The sequence below is a fragment of the Somniosus microcephalus genome, chromosome 5, assembly GCF_052327205.1.
Source record: "Somniosus microcephalus isolate GS21.2 chromosome 5, FLI_Smic_1.0, whole genome shotgun sequence".
Classification (NCBI taxonomy): domain Eukaryota; kingdom Metazoa; phylum Chordata; class Chondrichthyes; order Squaliformes; family Somniosidae; genus Somniosus; species Somniosus microcephalus.
Window position 1 is genome coordinate 237425558 of NC_140991.1, and position 25094 is coordinate 237450651.

General features: G+C 43.0%; 1 protein-coding gene across 5 annotated transcripts in view; it reads left to right on the forward strand.

The window, feature by feature from the left end:
- LOC147117613 (triple functional domain protein) overlaps window positions 1-25094 on the forward strand; it is an 862300-nt gene that overhangs the window by 483460 nt on the left and 353746 nt on the right. For all 5 annotated transcript variants that reach the window (XM_085988742.1, XM_085988743.1, XM_085988739.1 and 2 more), the window contains 7 exons: window positions 5324-5439; window positions 6873-6995; window positions 7694-7882; window positions 7986-8101; window positions 8563-8629; window positions 9351-9460; window positions 11338-11407. In XM_085988742.1, coding sequence (XP_085844868.1) covers window positions 5324-5439; window positions 6873-6995; window positions 7694-7882; window positions 7986-8101; window positions 8563-8629; window positions 9351-9460; window positions 11338-11407 — 791 coding nt within the window. The remainder of the gene's footprint in view (window positions 1-5323; window positions 5440-6872; window positions 6996-7693; window positions 7883-7985; window positions 8102-8562; window positions 8630-9350; window positions 9461-11337; window positions 11408-25094) is intronic.

Genomic DNA, 25094 nt, shown 5'->3' on the forward strand with positions numbered 1-25094 from the left:
TCTGTTGGAGAATAAAACCCTCGAGTTACAGGCTGCCTATGACCAGGCATGTTCCCTGGACTTAGCAAAGAGGAATGCAGATACCTATCTTTTACCTCGTGCACGGGCTACTGCTGTCACTTTTAATGACTCATTCGATAGGTCTCGGGCAGAAGCCCTCACTGATGATGACTCTAACCTAGAGGATGACAACCCTACCCTCGAAGCCTTCACTGATGACGACCCTGCCCTAGCGGCATCTTGGCAATCTGGAAGGAAGTGTTTCTTTTGTGGAGGTGCGTTCCATTATGGGAAATTTTGTCCTGCGCGTAACGCAACCTGCAATCATTGCAGCAAGAAAGGTCACTTTTCTAAGGTATGCCAGTCAAGAGCCTCTGTTAGTAAGAGAGGCCACTTTTCTAAGGTATACCAGTCGAGAGCTCCTGTTAATTTTGCAGCTACTATCTATAAAACTGCTCCTTCCCCAAGAGCCACGACTAAGGTTACAGCTGTCAAGGGTAAAACTGCCCCTCCTCCCATCACAGCTGTTTTTCTCCAAAGTCTGCCCCGTGCAGCCACGAAGGTTTCGGTAAATGGACACATTTTGAGCGCACTAATCGACTCATGCAGCTCTGACAGCTTCATTAGTGAGCGAGCTGTCAGCAAGTTAAAACTGCGTATTTACCCCTCGGACAGGGAAATTGCAATGGCTCTGACGACACTGACCACCAATTCTTCCGGCTTTTGTCTTGTCGACCTTATTCTCAATGGCTGCACTTATTTCTCCACCCGGCTCGGGGTGCTCATAAACCTATGCAGTGATGTGCTCCTGGGACAGGATTTCCAGAAACAACACAAGACTCACTTTTCGAGCTTAGAGGGTCAAAGCCGGAGCTTACTATTTCCAAAGTACCGTTTTGTGCGCTTTCGGCGGCTTCGCTCGACGAGCCCTCCTTGTTTGCCAGTCTTTCCCCCCAATGTAAGCCCACAGTCACTAAATCACGACGTTTCAGCCAAGATGATCGATCCTTTATCGAGGCCGAAATCTCTCGCCTTCTAGCTGACGGTATCATTGAGCCATGTTCATCTTCCTGGCGGGCTCAAGTCGTCGTCGTTAAAAATCCTCTGAAGCAACACAAGAAATGTCTTTGCATCGATTACTCGCAAACTATTAACCAGCATACCGACCTGGATGCCTACCTACTACCACGCATCGATGACATGGTCAATAACCTTGCCAACTACAAGGTATTTTCAACTTTTGATTTAAAGAGCACATATCATCAAGTGCCGTTAAAGGACTCTGACAAGAAGTATACGGCCTTTAAGGCCAATGGTCGGCTTTACCAGTTTTGTCGCCTTCCATTTGGGGTCACCAATGGGGTGGCCGTCTTTCAATGAGCAATGGATAGCCTAGTAAAACAGGAGAACTTAACGGACACCTTTCCATATCTGGATAATATCGCCATTGCTGGTCATGACCAGAAGGAGCATGATGCCAACCTCCAGAAATTTTTTGGCGTTCTCCGTCATCGCAACTTAACCTTAAATGAGTCCAAATCTGTGAAATCAGTAACATCAGTCAACATCCTTGGCTACTGGGTGGGCAACGGTGTCATCAAACCGGATCCGGAGCGACTTCGTCCGCTTCAGGAGCTCCCTCCCCCTATAAATCTCGGCTCTCTTCGTCGGGCACTCGGCATGTTCGCCTATTATGCGAAATGGATACCCCACTTCTCCGACAAGATCCAGCCCCTGCTTCATGCAGAGTCATTTCCATTGGAGGCAACGGCTATTTCAGCATTCAACCTCCTCAAGCGACAACTGGTAAAAGCCACGCTTTGTTCCATTGATGAAAATCTTCCTTTCGTGGTCGAGTGCGATGCATCGGATGTGGCGATCTCTCCTACCTTGAATCAAGGTGGTCGACCCGTTGCATTTCTGTCCAGAACTTTGCAGGGTAGCGAGCTCCATTATCCTCCTGTTAAGAAGGAGGCTACGGCCATCATCGAAGCTGTACGTAAATGGAGTCATTTTCTTGCTCGTCGCCATTTCACACTTATAACCGATCAGCGCTCCGTGGCCTTTATGCTGGATAACCGGAAACGCACTAAGATCAAGAATAACAAAATACAACTCTGGAGGATGGAATTGGCCACCTTTGGATACACCATACATTATCAACCCGGCAAAGAGAATGTGGCCCCGGATACCCTCATGCGGGCATTCTGCTCTTCTATGTCAACTTCGAATCTGGCGGATCTTCATACTGACTTATGCCATCCTGGCGTTACCCGTATGTTGCACTTTGTGTGATCTAAAAATCTCCCATTTTCTACGGAAGATGTAAAAAGAACATGCTCCTCCTTTGGAATTTGTGCGGAATTAAAATCGCAATTCTTCCATCCATCGAATGGCTCGCTCATACACGCTATGCAGCCTATGCAGTGACTCAGCATTGACTTTAAAGGGTCATTGCCTTCCTCAATGCGAAACACCTACTTACTTACTGTGGTGGAAGAATATTCACGCTTTCCCCTGTCCCAATATGCTTACTTCCACAGTGATCAAGTGCCTTGATCAAGTCTTTTCCCTTTGCGGTACGGCCAATTTCATCCACTCTGATCGGGGTCCCTCCTTCATGTCAAGCGAACTCAAAAGTTATCTTTCCGAACGGGGAATTTCCACAAGTAAAACGACACCGTACCATCCCATCGGTAACGGACAGGTTGAGAGATACAACGCTATCATTTGGAACGCTGTTCGTCTTGCACTGAGGTCACGCAACCGACCAGACCAGCGGTGGGAAACTATGCTCCCTGACGTATTTCATTCCATCAGGTCTCTTCTATCTGCATCCACCAATGTCACACCTCACGAGCGATTCTTCAGCTTCCAGCGTCGCTCCACCCATGGGACGTCCCTACCGTCATGGTTGGCAGCTCCCTGCCACTTGCTGCTCTGAAGATTCGTCCGATTTTCTAAAAACGATCCCCTCGTCGACGAGGTAGAACTCACGGACGTCAATCCCACGTATGCGCATGTGGGGTACCCTGATGGCCGGGAGTCCACCGTTTCGCTCCGGGACCTGGCTCCCTGTCCAGCCGCTTCCACGGACCCAATTGATAGAGGGACCCAAGGTGATGATGCCGACACTCTGCGCTCCCTCGAAGATGACGCCCTACCTGGGACATCGAGAGATCTGCTGGCTGCCCCACCAGATCCACTCGGGGAGCCGAGGGCTCCCCGTGGGATGGCCACCGAGGCCAGGACGCCGGTCAATCCCCGGCTATCAAACAGGATGAAGCCAGCTCTACGCCTGTGGGGACCCGCACCCGGAGTCACGATCTCCCCAGCCTCCCTCTGGTCGATCACGGCAACACGGGCCCTGTCGACCCACCGGTACGGATCAAGCGGCCCAGGGACCAAGACACGGTCCGGGGAGACGTGCCTTTTACCCATAAACAAAGATCTAAAAGACTGCGGCTATTCGTGGTCCGCCTAATCCGTTAAGAGGAAGTCGTCAGACTTCCAAATCTTTTAGGCAGGAAGAATGTTATAAATCTCATCATCATAAAGAAGCTACTCATGAAATAACACTGGACGGCCAGTTGGTGGCACCGTCCAAGGAGTATAAATACTCAGGTATGGGCCCAGCTTATCAGGAACATTTTGTAAGACAGGAACTAGTGAAGTACAACTAGACCTCCATGTTCTGAAACAAGTTGATTAAAGCCTTGCTTTATACTCAAACCAAGTGCGTAGTGAGTTTTATTACGTCAGACATATATTCTGTTTCAAATTTTTTCCTGTCTCTACTGCTGTCCCTCAATTTTCTGTCATCAGCATATTTGATCATTCTGCAGTTAGTTTGGTGTCCAGATTATTTATAAAGTTTAACACTGACCCTTTTGGGATTTCACTGAACACTTACACCCGCAGTCTGACATTCCACCTCTTACAAATACTTTGTTTCTTATTCATTTTAGCTATTTTCTAATTCAGTCCCATATTCCTGTGGCATTTAGTTTAATTGGAAGACTTCAATATGGAACTTTGTCAAAAACTATCTGAAAGTCCAAATTCACAATGATAGGAAGTGCCAGTCTTCACTTTATCTGTAACATATTTAAAGAAGTCAGGTAACATCTTCTCCTTCTAAATCCAGTGCTATACATGTCTATCTCTTAGGGATTCAATTTTTTGTTGTTGATAGGTTTTGCTTTTGGCTGTTTGTAGTCCTGCAGAACCTCACCAGTGGTTAATGGCTCTTTCATGACATTACCAATGCCCCACAATTTCCTCCCTGATCTCCTTCAGCACCCTAGGATATATATGATCTGGCCAAAAGATTTGCCTGTTGTAAGTGCCCCATAATTGTCAAATAACTGTCACACTGTCTTCAAAATCCTCTGTGATACAGTGTACTACAGAAATTGAATGGCATGTTAGTATTATCCTTTCTAAACAACACTTCTAGAAAAATATGTTTATTCAATACTTTAACTATTTTATCTTCACTGGTATATTTTATCTTTTGCTATTCTAACTTCCTCCCTAAATGATGCCTTTTAGCAATATACTTAGCACCTTCAATTATACTCATCTCTAGGGTTCTTTCTACACTTCTGATAATTGCTTTTCACTTGTTTTAGCAAATTCCTGTATTCCTCCCAGATCACACTTTTTGGCCTGTAAGCTTGGTGTAGTTTCCTTTTCTTTTATTCCCATCTTAATTGGCATGTTCATTCATTTTGTAGGATGTTTATTTAAGTAATTTTTCCTGGGTACAACATCTGTATCTCCTGAAAATTTTTACAACTGTTTGAACTTGCTGTTTACTCCATTGGGGTCAGGAGCAAGAGATCACCGGTGTCCACTCTGCTGGCCTCACCTTTGTGTCTCTGTGCACCTCTACAACCCTTCCCCCTGAGCTCTGCATTCTTCTGACTCTGACCTCTTGTACATCTTCCTCCCTTCCCCTCACACCATCATTGAGGGGTGTGCCTTCAGCTGCCTAGGCCCAATGCTCTGGAATTTCCTCCCTAAAACTCTCCATCATCTCCTCCTCCTTTAATACTCTCCTTAAAATCTACTTCTTTGACCCCTCTTAATATTTTTGATTACACCTCAATGAAGTGCTTGGGACTTTTTTTTATATTAAGGGCACTGTATAAATGCTAATTGTTATCCTTCCTAGGGATCTGTAGCACACCATTACTGTTAATCACAACCTCTGCCTGCTTGTTAACTCTTGTATATTTCCTTTCTTATTTGAACTCAAGTTGGTGTAATCATATAAACTTTCCGAATGTTAATGTGGTAACATCTTTGCATGCTACAGACATTCTTAACGAGTTATTACAAAGGGAGAATCGGGTGTTGCATTTTTGGACCATGAGGAAGAAGAGACTGGACCAGTGCCAGCAGTATGTGGTGTTTGAGAGGAGTGCTAAACAGGTAAGTAATGTACTTCGTAGTGGTTTGTGTGTGTTAAGCGATTGTTATTAATTCAAGAAGACGATCAGAATTATTTTTTCACTGTTAGGCAAATGAAACACTTCTGACACACAAACAGAAAATGCATACAAACCCGAAGCATTAGAACCTGCCTTTTCTCTTGGTAGATTCTAACAGACCTCCTGTGTATTTCCTGTAATAATTTTTAAATTCAATTTCTAGCACTTTCATTTTTATTTGAAACCCCTTTAATAAATTTTAACTTTTGGACAATAGAAGTTTGGATAAAAGAATAATCAGGAATGCACGTCTCACTCCTCTTTCACACTTGAGCAGTTTTCTATTCTTGAGTTAACAATGACAAATTTAACTTTAAATAAATGCTATATGTAATGAAAGCATAGTCTTAAACAAGTTGGAATATTTATGTTTTGAAAATACCATAGCCTTTTCCATTATGCAGGCAAAAGTTAAATATTTTACCTGAAAATAAAATGTGAAATAGATGACAATCAACTAATATATTTTATTTCACATAGTTGGATTGCTCAGATGTATTTACATTTCACATAAACAAATAAACATATAATTCAGAATAGGTTAAATTTATATTAAAGCATGATTCACATTATGTAAATAGTATGGAAAATATGTTACACACTAATAGGGAAAGTAAGTGTTAAATTTAGCCTTTCTGTATTTAGTCTAGTAAACAACCCTAACTCTGAAAATATGCTGCTCCACTTGCAATATGGACTAGAACTCACTAGAATAGTAAAATAATGTTTGAAGTGTAAAGTGCACAATCTAGATGTACAGATTTGCAGCAACCTGTGGCACTTCGATTAATTTTGAATTGTTAACTTTTATATACTTGACTTAGCTGAGTTTCAAGCCTATTAAATGAAGACATCTGTAACAAAATAAGTAACAAGTTGTAATATTGCAACTGACTCTAATTACCTGTAGCAGCTTCTTGCCCAGTAAATGCTATACACTTTACAGTCTGGTCTTCTGAGAAAGCAAAAATGTAGAGAAATCTATGTATCAACAAAACATTGGAGATTGTCACAGGCCAATGATTAGACATTGTAATAATTCAGAAAGATTGATTTAAAAAGTCATACCCACATTTAACACAACCCTGCTGAAGTGAGCATATTGTACAGTCTAACAAGATACATGCTATAATATCTCATTATGTAGTTTAGAATGTAATATGATGGCGCTGAGTGTGTGGAAAGAGATGGAACTGCGTCCGAGAGGTCTGGACTGCAGGTGAAACGTATATCCAGAAGTGGTTAATCCAACATTGCTGAAAAATTAAAGTTAAAAATGTTATAGTTCGTGTATATTGGTCCTCATTTATGTGATTTAAGTCTACTTTTGTAAATACCTCTTCATGTGACATGGTACGCTTCAATTATTTGTAGGCTCTGGAGTGGATCCATGATACTGGGGAGTTCTATCTGTCCACACACACATCCACAGGCTCCAGCATCCCACACACTCAAGAGCTTTTAAAAGAACATGAAGAGTTCCAAATTACTGCAAAGGTAAGCAGGATGCCTGGGTTTGAAAGAACGTTGTACATTCAGCCCTTACATGAAACAAAGCCTGGATTTTTAGTTTGCTCTGAATATTGCCATAGTATTTTTATGTAGAACAGGGACATAGCAGAGGGTAAGATCATAGCTTGAGTTCTGATGTTTAATCTGTTGATGATGAAAGTGTATTGAAACTTTTGATAGCTGAGTTTCCACATAAGGCACAGATGTAAATGGGGAAAAATTTACCTCCATTTTAAAAATTAGACTTTCAGTGCCTGAATTTCATTTCAATAATTTGAGGATTTGAGCATTCAAAAGCTATGATGGAGGTAAACTTCAAGGGCAATTATGCCTGGTTTCACTTTCTAGTGAATGAAGTGTAATTGCTGCCAGATTAATGATGTTTAAGAATGTAACATCATATTCCCTTATTAATTCTAGCAATTTTTTTCTTGGTTTGTTTAACTGTGTGCTGTTATGTGTAGGGCTATGTTTGTTAAGTATCATACAACTTGCCTACAGCTTGGCATTGCTTTTCAAATGGTCTTGTATGAAAATAGCACCTTTACTCAGCCCATAATATCAATGTTCTAATATATATAACTCTTACACAGGGTAACCTTAAGGTTCATGCTTGAGTTGTCATGGCTATTCGTAAAAAGAAAATGGTAGTGCCAACATTTTAAACTTGTTCTTGTTTACAGCAAACCAAAGATCGTGTGAAACTGTTGATACAGCTGGCTGATGGCTTTTGTGAAAAAGGGCACTCCCATGCAATGGAAATCAAAAATTGGGTCACAGCAGTAGATAAGCGATATCGGGATTTCTCCCTTCGCATGGAGAAATATCGTGTAGCGTTAGAAAAAGCACTGGGGATCTCAGACTCCAAAGCGGTGAGTTAATGCGGCAACCAGATATTCTGTCCTTTTACTTTCATTATCTTTCTCACACGTGCTTAGAGAACTCCTGTACGCTTTTCTCCACTTCCCAATGCAGAGCAAAGATTTACAATTGGACATCATCCCAGCGAGTGCTCCTGGTTCAGAGGTGAAACTCCGTGACGCCGCCCATGAGCTTAATGAAGAAAGACGCAAATCAGCTCGCAGGAAAGAGTATGTTTTGATTTCTTTCAAGTTGTTGTTCTGAGTTTTCCAGTCCTGATGTAGAACAATTAAATTGTTCTCACTGATTGATTGTTTTACAGAATCTGCTCCTTTTACATCTTTACCAATCTATAGTCATGGGTATAGACATATGAATTTTAATTAAGTTTGATAAAGCACTGTAAATTAATAAATGTTATTGTAAAATGGAAAGGATATTCTATCACGAAGAAATGATAGAACATGGCACCATTATTGAAGTTTAGTACCCAAACTATGTTGTCTGTTCCGCTTTAAAGTTGTGTATAAATGGTGAAATAATGCAACCTTTAAGACTGTTAAATGCCTAAACACAGGTTTGGTTTCTTTAAGTCAGGGTGGGTAGGTGGTAATTGATTAAGTTTACTTTTAAACCGTTGGAAAATAATAATTATAAATTCTGACAGCGTAATCTATCCCTTTGTCCTCAGATTCATTATGGCTGAACTGATCCAAACTGAAAAAGCTTATGTACGAGATCTTCGAGAGTGTTTGGAAGTAAGTTTCTCTGATAACTGTTTATAGGGCACACTTGTAGAAATAATGTGATATGTTGCGGAAATCCTGTAACTCCGTTGTCTTTGCCACTTATTGAGTGATTGATATTTTTAAGGGTTATATTAAAAATGAGTTTGGAAAAATTTTGTGACATTTTGCATAGATTTAGTCTCATATTTCATTTTTAGAGAATCCATTAAAGCTAAAATACTACACAAATATGCACAATTTTTGAAAATTTCTAATCAAAATGTTTTTTTTAGCCACGATTACAGTAATTTTACAGAAGCAGTTTCTTTTCTTCTGAACATTTGTCCATCTTTCTGTGAACAAACTAAGCTGTCATCCTTTGGCACCATTTATTATTGATGGTCAGAACCAGAAACTAATTTATTTGGAGATCTAGATCTTGCTTAGAAACTTGAAAATATTGTTAGAATGTGAATTTATGAATGTAACACACTTTAAACATTATCAAATATAGCTTTGAGAAGAATGAAGGGTAATCCTTCTATCCTTTAACCTGGAAGATATAAGTTTTTTTCCTTTTTCAGAGGTAATTTTCTCTTACCCAATTGCGAGAGAGACCATTTTCATTAGAAATTTCTAAAATTCTTAGTAGTAAGAGAGTTAAAGATGTTTCACTGTTATAAAGACATAACTGCTTACAATTACTGTGTTCAGTGTACACTCCTCAAATGTTTTTCTCCTTCTAAACTAGACATACCTCTGGGAAATGACCAGCGGTGTAGATGAAATTCCACCTGGGATTGTTAATAAAGAACATATAATATTTGGTAACATGCAGGAAATCTATGAATTCCATAATAAGTAAGTGTGCTTGACATATGACATAGCAGTTTATTTGCACCGCTCACATTTGCAAGTTCTATGAACAAATTGCACCAGAAACATCTGTTTTTCAAATCACCCATTCTGTTTCTAGTGGAACTGTGGGTGGAGATGATAAGAGATTTATGCTCTTGTGGTATCTATCCAAGAATACTAAATTCTCACTTCAAAAACTTCAAAATGCTTTGTCAAAGGGTAGTGTATTGGAATAGGCCTGCATGCGACCATGAAATGTCATTTTGATGCCTTACTCCACTGAGTTACCTGATCGCAATCATGCTGTGAAAAGCTGCCAGAGGTCAGGCGGGATAATTTCCAAATCTTCCAAGTAATAGCACACCTCAGCAACATTGAAAACTTTTTAGAAATATCATTGTAGCAATTGACTTGTTTGAAAACTTTCTGTATTGAACATAAACTTGTGGCCCCATTAATACACAAGGATATTGGGAAGGGCTTCGTTCTCATCAAACTCAGTTCTTTCCTGGTAATAAATTAATTGAGAGCTGTGTTTACATAGGTTTCTCTGCTCATAGAAATAATGACTTCTAACATCCAGCAAGTTGAAGGCTAGGTTAGATTGTAATCCAAGTATTTGTCCATCATCAGACATTGGATTAATTAAAAATAATGAAATAAAAGGAACTTTCCACATGATTGCAAACACCCTCAACGTTGTCCTGATCTAAAGCTCACTTGAAAAATCACCTAATACGTAATGCTGGTGTAAAATGCATGTTTTGAAATTATAATCAACAGCAACTTGTCTTGAGTGTCGAGCACATAGCAGGAAAGGAAATTGATACTGAGCAGTAGTAGGAGACGTGACTAATGCCAGAGTTGAAAGGATAGGTTTTGCATATGTTTTTGAAGATAGGGAAAGAGATAGTTTAGGGAGAGTTTTCCAGAGTGTAGTGCCAAGTTGGCTGAAAGCTCTACCATAAAAGGTAGAGCGAAGGAAGGAGAGGGTACAGGGAGACCAGAGTTGGAAGCGCAGAGGGCACCAGCTGTCATGTGGGGCTAGAGAAAGTTCTAGAGATAGAATGGGGTGAGGCCATGGAAAGATTTATAAATGAGGATTTTGAATTAATTGGAGACAGTGAGGTAATGGAGGCCAGCAACAGCAGTTGATAAATGAATGGGACTTAATGCCAGGATAAGATGTGGGCAGTGGTGTCATGGACAAGTATGCAGATACTAAAATAACACCGATTTATTTTAGATGTTTCTGTTTCCTCTAAATGACGTTAGTGTGTTTGTATTTAATTTTCATTTTGTTGAGTTATCTCCAGCATTACTCTGTTGACTACTTTCAAGGAAGATTTCTGAGCCTTCCCACATTGCCAGTTTTATCATGACTCATCTGAGGCTTTCCCAAAGTGAATGCTTCAACAGCTTTTTCCATAGCTACAGCTAAATGAGACAGACATACATACCCTAGTTCCCATGATACCATTGGTTTGGATGGGATTAGCTGATTTGTCTACAAGCCTGCAGAATCATGCTCAGTTTACAAGACATTATAACAAACTTGAGCAATGGAAATATTAGTATAATAAAGAGTATAGATAGAGATAGATTATATAGATAAATAAAAGTGAACCATTCTACCTTTAGAATAAACCTACTTGAATTTTTTTAAAGGAAATATATAAACAGTGCATTATAAATTGAGGGTTGTAATTTGAATTCTTGATATCACAACATTGTCCATCTCCTTTGCAAGCCATTTGTAAAATGACTGACATGATATCCTCATCGTATTGATTCGAATGCAGACCATCCTGTTTGTAAGCTGTACTTAAAATTATATTTTTCAATTGTTTGATTTTACCTACTTCAAAATATCTTTGCAGTTTATTTCTGAAAGAGCTGGAGAAGTATGAGCAGCTGCCAGAAGATGTGGGTCATTGTTTCGTCACCTGGGTAAGTCATTTGTCGCTTTCAGGAGATTCTTTGCACCAGTTGGTGCAGTGTATCTTTACAGTTAAAATATTTATTTATACAGTGCAAAAGTAATATAATCCACCACTTAAAACCAATATCTGAGTGTCAATACTGTATATTAAAAATTGTTGAATTTTCACCATGCCATGAATCAGATTCTGTGTTGCAATTGGAAATTGGCTTATCAACAACTCTTAATAATCACATCCTGGTATCCAAAAGATTCATCTATTATCTGAATAAGTTAAAATACTATGTTGGAGCTCTCTGAAGGATTAGTTGTTAAAAGCAGGTATAACTGAGCCTTCCACTGCAGTCCATGCTCGTTTGTCAGCTGATCTTAGGGCAGTAGTAAGGTTGCAAAAATTACCCTCTGTCCTGTGGTCTAAGGAATGGAAAAATCAGCCAGGGTTCCCACTCCTGATCAATAGGCAGTGACTTCTGGTGTGCACATGTGGGCATCAGATGAAGACAGGATTGTGCTTGGCTGAGATGCCTCACGATCAAACAGCTTACCAGTATGCCACCCTGTGAAGTCTTTTCCATTAACTCTTGCTCTTAGAAGAGCGGAAGTTGTTGATTTTCGGTCATCGCGTTGTTGCTGGCTCCTCCCCCTTAAGAAGGGGAGGAAGGCCTACAGTACCGCAGCGCGCCGTGCCGCTGCGGCACGTTGCACTGCGATATTCAGTTTCAGCGCCCCAAGAGGGACGCGAGCCGCCTCGAATAGTGCCCCGCGTCCCTCGGGGCGCTCAAACTGAATTTCCGGCGGGCGCAACTGCTCCGTTCGCAGCGGTAATTCCGGCACCCAGGCAAGCTTGGCGCCCCGTTTGGGGCTCCACCGAATTTCTAGACCTAAGAGTGTTAAAAAAACAAGCCTGAAGGTTTGGGGGGAGAAATTCGGTTGTTAGCGCCACCGATTAACGCCTAAAGAGGCCGAGAAGTGGGGCGCTAGCCAATTTCCGGGCGGGCGCAAGGCGCCTAGCGCCTCGCCCCATATTGAGCATGCATTTAGCACCGGCGCTAAATCTTAGCGCCCGCTCAAAGGCGCAGGCTGATTATGACGTCATTTGAGTGTGCAACGCCTTTTGGGCGCCCCGGACCAGAAATTCAGTGGCGCCCCCCTCCATAGCGCCCGGCGCTAATAGTGACAGCTTACCTGGACCTTACCAAGCCGCTCTCAGGCTGGAGGAGCGTTATTTAAAGGGGACTGGTGTGGTTTAAAAGCGTCAGCCATTTTTGGAGCACAACTTCCTCGAGAGCTACAAAGAGTTGCTGAGCTGCACACTGAGAGCCATTTGACCACTGAGCCAGCGCAGGCAGACGATCTTCAGCCTTCTGACCATCACCTTGCTGTTGGTGCGCCTTGACAACGGGGAACCTTCCTGTGGGCACTTATTATGGGGGCTGCGTTGGAGGGGAACGTCCTGCTGCTGAATCATCTGGAAAGGGCACTGAGACGCTGGGAGAGGGGGGCGGGCATGGCCAGACGGAGGAGGGCCAACAGACGTCGCCACAGCAGACCTTACGCTGGCAGGGTTTTCCGACAGCAGTTTTCCTACATGAACATGCCGGAGGAGCAGTGTGTCAGAAGGCTGCGATTTAGAAAGGAAGTGGTGACTGAGCTGTGCCAGCTGTTTCAGCCAGATCTGCAGCCTCAGATAAGGTGCAGGACATCTCTGCCAGTGGCTGAGAAGATGCCTGCTGGCCTGAACTTCTACGCGAGCAGCTCCTCTCAGGCTGCGCGTCAGAGGCTGATCAGAAGTAGCTTCTAGGCCCCTCTCACGGAATGCTTGCTGCCATTCCAAGAACAGGAATGGAACCGGTCTGATACCCCCAAGCCTGTGAAGGGCAAGATGCATGTAAATAGCAGGCATGGCCATTGTAAATGAAGAAAGTGTTTCATTAAACAAAATGTGGTTCCTTCAAACATGAGAAAGCAATGGCAACAGAAAGCAAAACTAATAGACTGACACATAACTGGCTCTCACACCCGGGAGACTGTCCAAAACATAAATCACATTCCGACCATCTTCCTTGGCCTTGATTCCACTGCACCAACCAAAGCATCCAATGCCCCATCAGTGAGTCGTTCCGCCCTCTGCCTCACCCTTTCCATGTCTTGCTAGGCTGGTGCGCCACAGGTAGGCTCCCACTGCTTTGAAAGCCTGCAAGGCAGTGAGTGTGTCTGGTGATGCCAATTGACCTGCCCCTTTAAGAGCTGGCCGGCGCCACTGTGTCTCAGGGAAAGTGATTATTGACAGCACCCTTGCTGTGCCCCGCCGCCGCGAAATTGGGTTGCGCCGCCGGGTTAGCGCCTTAAGAGTAGCGTGCAGTGACTGATTTAGCGCTGCAGCCCAATATCGCGCCAGGTGGCGCTAAATCGCAACTGGCGCTAGGCTTTGCGCTTCGCCAGAACTAGCGCCCCAAACGGGGCTATACCCAATTTCTCCCCCTTTGTGTCTTAATGTGAGGAGCATTCGTAATAAGGTAGATGAATTAGCTGTGCAAATAGATGTAAACAGATATGATATAATTGGGATTACGGAGACATGGCTCCAGGGTGACCAAGGCTGGGAATTCAACATCCAGGGGTATTCAATATTCAGGAAAGACAAGCAAAAAGGAAAAGGTGGTGGGGTAGCATTACTGGTTAAAGAAGAGATTAACACAATAGTAAGGAAGGATATTAGCTCTGATGATGTGGAATCTGTATGGGTAGAGCTGAGAAATACCATGGGGCAGAAAACGTTAGTGGGAGTTGTATACAGACCCCCAAACAGTAATGCTGAGGTTGGGAATGGCATTAAATGGGAAATTGGGGACACGTGCAATAAGGGCACAGCAGTTATCATGGGTGACTTTAATCTACATATAGATTGGGCTAACCAAATTAGTAACAATACTGTGGAGGAGGAATTCCTAGAGTGGATACGGGATGGTTTCCTGAACCAATATGTCGAGGAACCAACTAGAGATCAGGCCATCGTAGACTGGGTATTATGTAATAAGAAAGGATTAATTAGTAATCTTGTTGTGCGAGGCCCCTTGGGGCAGAGCGATCATAATATGATCGAATTCTTCGGTAAGATGGAGAGTGAAGTATTTGACTCAGAGACTAGGGTCCTGAATTCAAATAAAGGAAACTACGATGGTATGAGGCACGAGTTGGCTAGGATGGATTGGGGAACGTTACTTAAAGGGTTGATGGTGGGTAGGCAATGGCAAACATTTAAAGATCGCATGGATGAACTACAGAATTTGTTCACCCCTGTTTGGCATGCAAATAAAACTAAAAAGGTGACTCAACCGTGGCTAACAAGGGAAATTAGGGATTGCATAAGATCCAAGGAGAGGACGTTTAAATTGGCCAGAAAAAGCAGCAAACCTGAGGATTGGGAGCAGTTTAGGATTCAGCAAAGGAGGACAAAGGGATTAATTAAGAGGGGGAAAATAGAGTATGAGAGTAAACTTGCAGGGAACATAAAACTGACTGTAAAAGCTTCTATAGATATGTGAAGAGAAAAAGATTGTTGAAGTCAAGCTTAGGTCCCTTGCAGTCAGAATCAGGGGAATTTATAATGGGGAACAAAGAAATGGAAGACCAATTAAATACATACTTTGGTTCTGTCTTCACAAAGGAGGACACAAATAACCTCCCAGAGATGTTGGGGAACATAGGGTCTAATGAGAGGGAGGAACTGAATGAAATCAGTATTTGTAGGGAAATGGTGTGAGGGAAATTGACGGGATTGAAGGTCGATAAATCCCCAGGGCCTGATAATCTACATCCTAGGGTACTTAAGGAAGCGGCCCTAGAAATAGTAGATGCATTGCTGGTCATCTTCCAAAATTCTATGGACTCTGGAACAGTTCCCATGGATCGGAGGGTAGCTAATATAACCCCACTATTCAAAAAAGGTGGTAGACATCGGTAGTGAGGAAAATGCTAGAGTCCATTATAAAAGATGTAATAGCAGAGCACTTAGAAAACAGTGACAGGATCGGACAAAGTCAACATGGATTTACAAACGGTAAATCGTGCTTGACTAATCTACTGGAATTTTTTGAGGATGTAACTGGTAGAATAGATGAGGGAGAACCAGTGGATGTGGTGTATTTGGACTTTCAGAAGGCTTTCGATAAGGTCCTGCATAAAAGATTAGCGTGCAATGTTAAAGCACATGGGATTGGGGGTAAGGTACTGACTTGGATAGAGAACTGATTGGCAGACAGGAAGCAAAGAGCTGGAATAAACGGGTCTTTTTCCGAGTGGCAGGCAGTGACGAGTGGGGTACTGCAGGGATCGGTGCTAGGACCCCAGTTATTCACAATATAAATGATCTAGACGAGGGAACTGGATGTAATGTCTCCAAGTTTGCAGACGACAGAAAGCTGGGTGGGCGTGTGTGCTGTGAGGAGGATGCAGAGAAACTCCGGTATGATTTGGACAGGTTGGGTGATTGGGCAGATGCATGGCAGATGCAGTATAATGTGGATAAATGCAAGGTTATCCACTTTGGTGGTAAAAACAGGAAGGCAGATTATTATCTGAATGGCAATAGATTGGGAAAAGAGGAAGTACAACGAGACCTGGGTGTTCTTGTGCACCAGTCGTGAAGGTAAGCATGCAGGTGCAGCAGGCAGTTAAGGAGGCAAATGGTATGTTGGCCTTCATAGCGAGAGGATTCGAATACAGGAGCAAGGATGTCTTGCTGCAGTTAGTTGTACAGGGCCTTGTTGAGACCACATCTTGAGTATTGTGTGCAGTTTTAGTCACCTTATCTGAGGAGGGATGTTCTTGCCATGGAGGGAGTGCAGCGAAGATTCACCAGACTGAAACCTGGGATGGCAGGAATGATGTACAGGAAACTTTCTGATATCCGGCACTGACGGGACCGAGCTGGTGCCGTAACATCAAAAGTGCTGGACATACCAGAGTTAATGTTTAAACATATGGAACTGAGAAGCTCCGTGTGTATCAACAAACCCTGTTGCTTAGCAACAGCTTTAAAACAGTCGGCTACAGCTGCAAGCATCTGTAGGTGAAGCTGTTGCTATAGCTACAGACCTTGCAGTGCTTGACTGGGGGGAAAAAAAGCTACAGACCTTGCAGTGCTTGACTGGGGGGAAAAAAAGCAACGAGAACTAAAAAAAATATAGAAAACGGCTCCTGATTTTTGCCGTTAGATCGAGTATTCCGGACATATAACCTCCGGATAAACCAAAGTTTCCTGTATGAAGAGAGATTGGGTCGATTGGGCTTGTATTCGCTCGAGTTTAGAAGAATGAGAGGGGATCTCATTGAAACTTATAAAATTCTAACAGGACCTGAAAGACTAGGTGCAGGAAGGATGTTCCCGATGGCGGGGGGAGTTCAGAACCAGGGGGTCACAGTCTAAGGATAAGGGGTAAGCCATTTAGGACTGAGATGAGGAGGAATTTCTTCACCCAGAGAGTGGTGAACCTGTGGAATTCTCTACCACAGAAGGCTGTTGAGGCCAATTAATTAAATATATTCAAGAAGGAGTTAGATATATTTCTTAAGGCTAAAGGGATCAAGGGAGTGCGAGTCAGCAGAGAGTGCTGTGAGTTTGGGTAAGTGTGTGAGTTCTTTAATTGTTATTTCTCTTTAAATCATTCTTGATAAGATTACTTAAGCAGTTTAAGTAAAGGGGAAAAGTTAAATATTTGGGATTCTGTTGGTTTAAGAAGAGTAAAACAAGGTTACACTGCAGTAGGAGTAAATTGGCACAGCAGGCAGTGGAAACCACTTTTCTAACCAATCAGCAGGGGTGACTCATTTGGCTGTAAACAAACAAACAGTATAAAAAGACCAGGCTAGTGCGAGCAAGCACTGAGTGCGAGTCAGCAGAGAGTGCTGTGAGTTTGGGTAAGTGTGTGAGTTAGGGTAAGTGGCGTGTTAGGTGCTCTTTTCAAACTTTAACTCTGTGGGTTGTAGTTAATAAGGCCTTTCTGGTGCAGAGTGACTGTTGGTAAACCATTTAACTGGTGTAATTAGAGGGATTGATTTAAATTAAATCCAATTAATTAAAGGGGATACTAGCATCTATAATCGGGCAGAGGGTGTCCATAACAAACAATAACATTTTTTATTAATTACATAGAATGGAGCAGGTGATGTGTTACTGTTGCGAGATGTGGGAGCCGGTGAACCCCATTGAGGCTCACGGTGATTACGTCTGTGACAAGTGTCTGCTGCTACAGGAACTCCAGCTCCGTGTTGATGAGCTGGAGTCTGAGCTTCAGACACTGTGACACATCAGGGAGGGGGAGAAGTACCTGGACTCTGTGTATCAGGGGGTGGTCACACCTATGAAGTTAATTACTTCAGATGTAGCCCATGGTCAGGGACAGGACGGTGTGACTACGACTGAGGCAGGTACGGGGATCCAGGAGGTAGAGCTGGAGGAGCCGCAGCCCTTGCTCTTGTCCAGCAGGTTCGAGGTTCTTACTCCCTGTGGGGACGGGAGCAGGGTCTGCAGGGAGGATGAGCAACCTGGCCACAGCACCGTGGAACGGGGGGCCATTCAAGAGGGGGGAGTAACTAGAAATGTTGTAGTGGTAGGGGATAGTATTATTAGGGGGATAGATAGAGTTCTCTGCAGCCGAGAGCGAGAGTCCCGAAGGCTGTGTTGCCTACCCGGTGCCAAGGTTAAGGACATCTCCTCTGGGCTGGAAAGAAACTTGCAGTGGGAGGGGGTGGATCCAGTTGTCGTGGTCCATGTTGGTACAAACGACGTTGATAGGACTAGGAAGCCGGTTCTGTTAAAGGAGTATGAGCAGCTAGGGGTCAAATTAAAAAAGCAGAACCTCAAGGGTAATAATCTCTGGATTATTACCTGAGCCACGAGCGAATTTGGCTAGGACAAATAAAATTAGAGAGTTAAATGCGTGGCTCAAAGACTGGTGTGGGAGAAATGGGTTTTGCTTCCTGGGACACTGGCACCAGCACTGGGGCAGGAGGGAGCTGTTCCGTTGGGACAGGCTTCACTTGGCCAGTGCTGGGACTAGAGTCCTGGCGGATCATATAACTAGGGCTGTAGAGAGGGCTTTAAACTAACTAGTGGGGGGGAGGTTCCTAGAGAGTAAATAATAAAAATGACAACAGAGAAGGTCATAGACTTAGGTAGCAGTGGGGAAATTAAAAACCAGAGCGTGTCAGGAAGGTGCAGAAGGTATGGAGTAAAAGGTAAAGTAATAAAAAGGGCAAAAGCAGGAACTAAGTGTCACAAAACATATTTGAAAGTTCTCTATCTGAATGCATGTAGCATTCGTAACAAAATAGACGAGTTAATGGCACAAATAACTACATATGGGTATGATCTTGTGGCCATTACAGAAACATGGCTGCAGGGTGACAATGCCTGGGAATTAAACATACCAGGTTATTTAACGATCAGGAAGGACAGGCAGGAAGGAAGGGGAGGTGGGGTGGCTATGTTAATAAAGGAAGGAATCACTGTAATACAGAGAAATGATATTGGGTCAAAAGATCAGGATAATGAAACAGTTTGGGTGGAGGTAAGGAATAATAAGGGGAAAAAAACACTAGTGGGCGTAGTCTATAGGCCTCCGAACAGTTGCAACTATGTTGGACGGAGTATCAATCAGGAAATAGTTGAGGCTTGTAATAAGGGAACATCTATAATTATGGGGGATTTTAACTATCATATTAATTGGACAAATCAAATTGGGCAGGGCTGCCTTGAGGATGAGTTCATTGAGTGTATTAGGGATGGGTTTCTTGAGCAGTATGTAACTGAACCGACCAGGGGGCAAGCAACCTTAGATTTGGTCCTGTGTAACGAGACAGGATTAATTAAAAATGTCCTAGTAAAGGATCCCCTTGGAATGAGTGACCATAACATGGTTGAGTTCCATATTCAATTAGAGGGTGAGAAGGTTGGATCTCAAACAAGCGTGCTAAGCTTGAATAAAGGAGACTATGAAGGTATGAGAGCGGAATTGAGTAGAGTGGATTGGGAAAATAGATTAAAGGGTAAGACGATACATGTTCAGTGGTGTACATTTAAGGAGTTATTTTACAACTTCCAAAAAAGATATATTCCACTGAGAAGAAAAGGGTGTAAAAGAAAAGACAGCCGTCCGTGGCTAAGTAAAGAAATTAAGGATAGTATTCTACTAAAAACAAGGGCATATAAGGTAGCCAAATCTAGTGGGAGGGTAGAGGATTGGGAAAACTTTAAAAGACAGCAAAAAATAACAAAAAGATTGATTAAGAAAGGGAAGATAGATTATGAAAGTAAATTAGCAAAAAATATAAAAACAGATAGTAAGAGTTTTTATAATTATATAAAAAGAAAAAGGGTGGCTAAAGTAAATGTTGGTCCCTTAGAGGATGAGACCGGGAAATTAATGGTGGGAAATATGGAGATGGCAAAAACACTGAATATTTTGTATCAGTCTTTACAGTAGAAGACACTAAGAATATCCCAACACTGGACAAACAGGGGGCTATAGGGGGGGAGGAGCTAAACACGATCAAAATCACTAAGGAAGTGGTACTCGGTAAAATAATGGGACTCAAGGCGGATAAATCACCTGGACCTGATGGCTTACATCCTAGGGTCTTGAGGGAAGTGACGGTAGGGATTGTGGATGCATTGGTAATAATTTTCCAAAACTCCCTGGACTCAGCAAAGGTCCCGGCAGACTGGAAAACTGCTAATGTAACACCCTTATTTAAAAAGGGCAGTAGACAGAAGGCTGGAAACTATAGCCTAACATCTGTGGTAGGTAAAATTTTGGAGTCCATTATTAAGGAGACAGTAACAGGACATTTGGATAATCATCATTTAATAGGACAAAGTCAGCATGGTTTTATGAAGGGGAAGTCATGTTTGACAAATTTGCTGGAGTTCTTTGAGGAAGTAACATATAGGGTGGATAAAGGGGAACCAGTGGACGTAGTGTATTTAGACTTCCAAAAGGCATTTGACAAGGTGCCACACAAAAGATTATTGCTTAAGATAAAAAATCATGGGATTGGGGGTAATATTCTGGCATGGATAGAGGATTGGCTATCTAACAGAAGGCAGAGAGTTGGGATAAATGGTTCATTCTCAGAATGGCAATCAGTAACTAGTGGTGTTCCGCAGGGGTCGGTGCTGGGTCCCCAACTCTTTGCAATCTATATTAACGATTTGGAGGAGGGGACCGAGTGTAACATATCAAAGTTTGCAGATGATACTAAGATGGGAGGGAAAGTAGTGAGCGAGGAGGACATAAAAAACCTGCAAGGGGACATAGACAGGCTAAGTAAGTGGGCAGAGATTTGGCAGATGGAATACAATACTGGAAAGTGTGAGGTTATGCACTTTGGCAGGAAAAATCGTAGAGCAAGTTATTATCTTAATGGCAAGAAACTGGAAAGTACTGTAGTACAAAGGGATCTGGGGGTCCTGGTGCACGAAACTCAAAAGGTTAGTATGCAGGTGCAGCAAGTCATTAAGAAGGCCAATGGAATGTTGGCTTTCATTGCTAGGGGGATAGAATATAAAAATAGGGAGGTATTGCTTCAATTGTACAAGGTATTGGTGAGACCGCACCTGGAATACTGCATATACAGTTTTGGTGTCCATACTTAAGAAAAGACATACTTGCTCTCGAGTCAGTACAAAGAAGGTTCACTCGGTTAATCCCGGGGATGAGGGGATGGACATATGAGGAGAGATTGAGTAGATTGGGACTCTACTCATTGGAGTTCAGAAGAATGAGAGGCGATCTTATTGAAACATATAAGATTGTGAAGGGGTTGGATCGGGTGGATGCGGGGAGGATGTTCCCGATGATGGGTGAAACTAGAACTAGGGGGCATAGCCTTAGAATAAGGGGCTGCTCTTTCAAAACTGAGATGAGGAGGAACTACTTCACTCAGAGGGTGATAGGTCCATGGAATATGCTGCCCCAAAAAGCTGCAGAAGCTACATCATTACATAAATTTAAAACAGAACTAGACAGTTTCCTAGAAGTAAAGGGAATTAAGGGTTACGGGGAGCGGGCAGGAATTTGGACATGAGTGTAGGTTCGGATCGGACATGGCCCTGTGGGTAGCGGAGCGGGCCCAGGGGCCGTGTAGCCTGATCCTGCTCCTATTTCGTGTGTCTAATTCTGTTAGATTCAGGAGATGGTTCTGTGATAGTAGATTGGCGGTTAGGATCAGATCAGCCATGATCTTATTAAATGGCAGAGCAGGCTCGAGGGGCCGATTGGCCTACTCCTGCTCCTTTTTCTTATGTTCTTTTATGGGGAGAAAGCAGGGACAGGGTACTGAATTTGGATGATCAGCCTTGATCTCATTAAATGGCAGAACAGGCTCGAGGGTTCGAATGGCCTACTCCTGCTCCTATCTTCTATGTTTCTAACCCTTGAGATCTGCATATCAAAAAAAAAAGCTTTTTGATTTCCTCTTGCTGCACTGATATACAGGAAACTTTGGTTTATCCGGAGGTTGTATGTCCGGAAACCTCGATCTACCGGCAGAAATCAGGAGCCGTTTTGTTAGGTTTTTTTTCTTCTCATGGCTTTGTATTCAACAGTCGGGCTCCGGAAAGTCTCTCTGAAGCTGTTGCTAAGCTACAGAGACGCTTCCAAGGTACGGGCTGACTGTTTACAAGCTGTTGCTAAGCAACAGTGTTTGTTGTCAGATACGGAGATGAAAACCTCCGTATGCTTCAATATTAACTTTGTATGTCCGGCAGTTTTGATAGATCGGCAACAGCTCGGTCCCGTCGGTGCCAGATATAACAAAGTTTCCTGTATGTACATTTTGCAGCTGGGACAATAGGCTTGGCAAGTTAATGGAAGTTCACTTGTATATTTTATTACAAGTATTCAGGCCTGCTAAGTGTTGCTCTTGAGAACTCATGATCATCTAATTTTGTTTAAAAATCTGAGCTATTTTGATGTTTGCCACTTCTTTAAAAAAAATCACAAGTCCATACATTTAAATGGGTTTACAATCATTCTCACACCTAAATCAAAATTGATCGTATAGCATCAACATTGTAAATCTCACTCTGACGTTGAAAGTTAACAAGCTCTTGTTTAAGTGGAATGAGAGTGCAGGATAATGTGCCATATGTGTTAATAGAAGTTCACTTGTACGGCATTCTACATATAAAACTCAGCTGAATATTGTATTGTCCTACAGAGGGCAGTGTGCCTGGAGAACTGAATGTTTCCTTGTATATTCCGTCTAAATATTATCATGAGACTGAGTATGCACCACAGCAATTTCACAGGAGCATACTTTTGGTATTAATCACTTAAGTGCTAACTTTCTACCATTCATAAATTGCAACTCGTGTAAAATTCTGTACCCCATATCCTATCCCGCACTGAATCCTGTTACCCTTGCCGACTTCTCTGTCCTCTCCTCTTATCCTCAGTCAAACTCCCCTACCTTTACCCTCAGTCTCGCCACCTCTTGTGGCCTTTCTGCTCTCAAGGTCTTGATCACTGACGAGGCCTTAAAGTGACTTCCACATCTCCCTTTTCACCCATATCCCCCCTCCTTTCCCCAATCCCCTCACCATCCACCCCAGAAAAAGAAACTATTTTGCAGCTCTCCCAATAATTCCCTTTCAAACTACCAACTCCCTTTCTCTGGTTCTCTACTCTTCACAGTGCCTCTGCTGCTGTTGACCTGCTAAACCGCTCCCATGCTTCTGCCTTTGACACCCTTGTTCCCTTCAACTAACTCCCCATCTCCCACCCCTGCTACCCTGTCTTGTCCCCCCCCTCATCTCCATTTCCTCCCTGTGTAACGGGCTAGCGAGCATAGCAATAGGAGGATAGAGCAGATGAATGCGTGACTGGAGAGATGGTGCAGGAGAGAGGGCTTCAGATTCCTGGGGCATTGGGACCGGTTCTGGGGGAAGTGGGACCTGTACAGGCCGGACGGGTTGCACCTCAACAGAGCCAAAACCAATGTCTGTGGAAGGGTGGGGGGGGGGAGGGGTTGTTGCTCGTGCTGTTGGGGAGGGTTTACACTAATTTGGCAGGGGGATGTAGCATTAGAAAGGAGAAATAAAGATCTCAAAGGATAGGGAAAGACGGATAGCACTAGAGTAAGAAATAGTAAGGTATTAGATGGAGTCAGACCGGTATTAGGTGGAGTCAGACTAAGAGAGAGTACAAGAAGGCCTGAGACAAGTTTAGAGTCATCAAGAGTCATAACGGCACAGAAGGAGGCCATTCGGCCCATCGCGTCTGTGCCGGCTCTCTGTAGAGTAATCCAGTCAGTCCCATTCCCCCGCTCTATCCCCGTATACCAGCAAGTTTATTTTCCTCAAGTGCCTATCCAGTCTCCCCTTGAAAACATTCATAGAGTCATTACGTGTGTGTAAATGCACGGAACGTGGTAAATAAGGTTGGTGAGCTGCAGGCGCAAATAGCCACATAGGAATATAATGTTGTGGCAATAATGGAGGCCTGCCTCAAAAAAGGGCAGGATTGGATTTTAAATATTCCTGGATCTAAGGTGTTCAGTAAAGATAGGGAAGGAAATAAAGGATGTGGGGTGCTGGTATTGGTTAAGGAGAATATTACAGATCTGGAGAGAGAGGATGTCCTGGAGGGGTCGAGGACAGAATCTATCTGGTTAGAGTTGAGAAGTAATAGAGGTGACATTACACTACTAGGTGTATTGTATAGGCTACCAACTAGCAGGAAAGATATAGAGGAGCAAATTTGTAGGGAAATTACAGAGAGGTGCAAGAACTATAGAGTAGTGATAATGGGGGACTTCAATTATCCTAATATAGACTAGGATAGTAATAGTGTAAAGGGCAGAGAGAAGGAAGAATTTCTGAAGTGTGCTCAGGAGAACTTTCTTGATCAGTATGTTTCTGGCCCGACGAGAAAAGATGCATTGCTGGACCTGGTTCTGGGGAATGAGGTGGGTCAAGTGGAGCAAGTGTCAGTAGGGGAACAGTGATCATAGCATCATAAGGTTTAGATTAGCTATGGAAAAGGACAGGGAGCAAGCTAGAGTAAAAATACTTAATTGAAGGAAGGCAAATTTCAGTGGGATGAGAACAGATCTGGCCTGGGTAAATTGGAATCAAAGATTGGCAGACGAAACTGTTATCGAACAATGGGCTGGCTGCCTTAAGAGGAGATGGTTTGAGTACAGTCGAGATACATTCCCACGAGGGGGAAAGGTAGGGCAACTACAACCAGAGCTCACTGGATGACGAAAGAGATAGAGAGTAAGATGAAGCAGAAAAAGCGGGCATATGACAGATGTCAGGTTCAGAATACAAGTGAGAATCGGGATGAATATAGAAAGTTCAGAGGGGAAGTGAAAAACAAAATAAGAGGGACAAAGAGAGAGTATGAGAATAGATTGGCAGTCAACATAAAAGGGAATCTAAAAGTCTTCTATAGGCACATTAAATAATAAACGGGTAGTAAAAACAGAGGAGGGATGGAGCCGATTAGGGACCAAAAAGGAGACCTACGCATGGAGGCAGAGGGCATGGCTGAGGTACGAAATGAGTACTTTCCATCTATCTTCACCAAGGAAGAAGATGCTTCCAAAGTCATAGTTAAAGAGGAGGTAGTGGAGATACTGGATGAGATATAAAAATTGATAAAGAGGAGGTACTAGAAAGTCTGG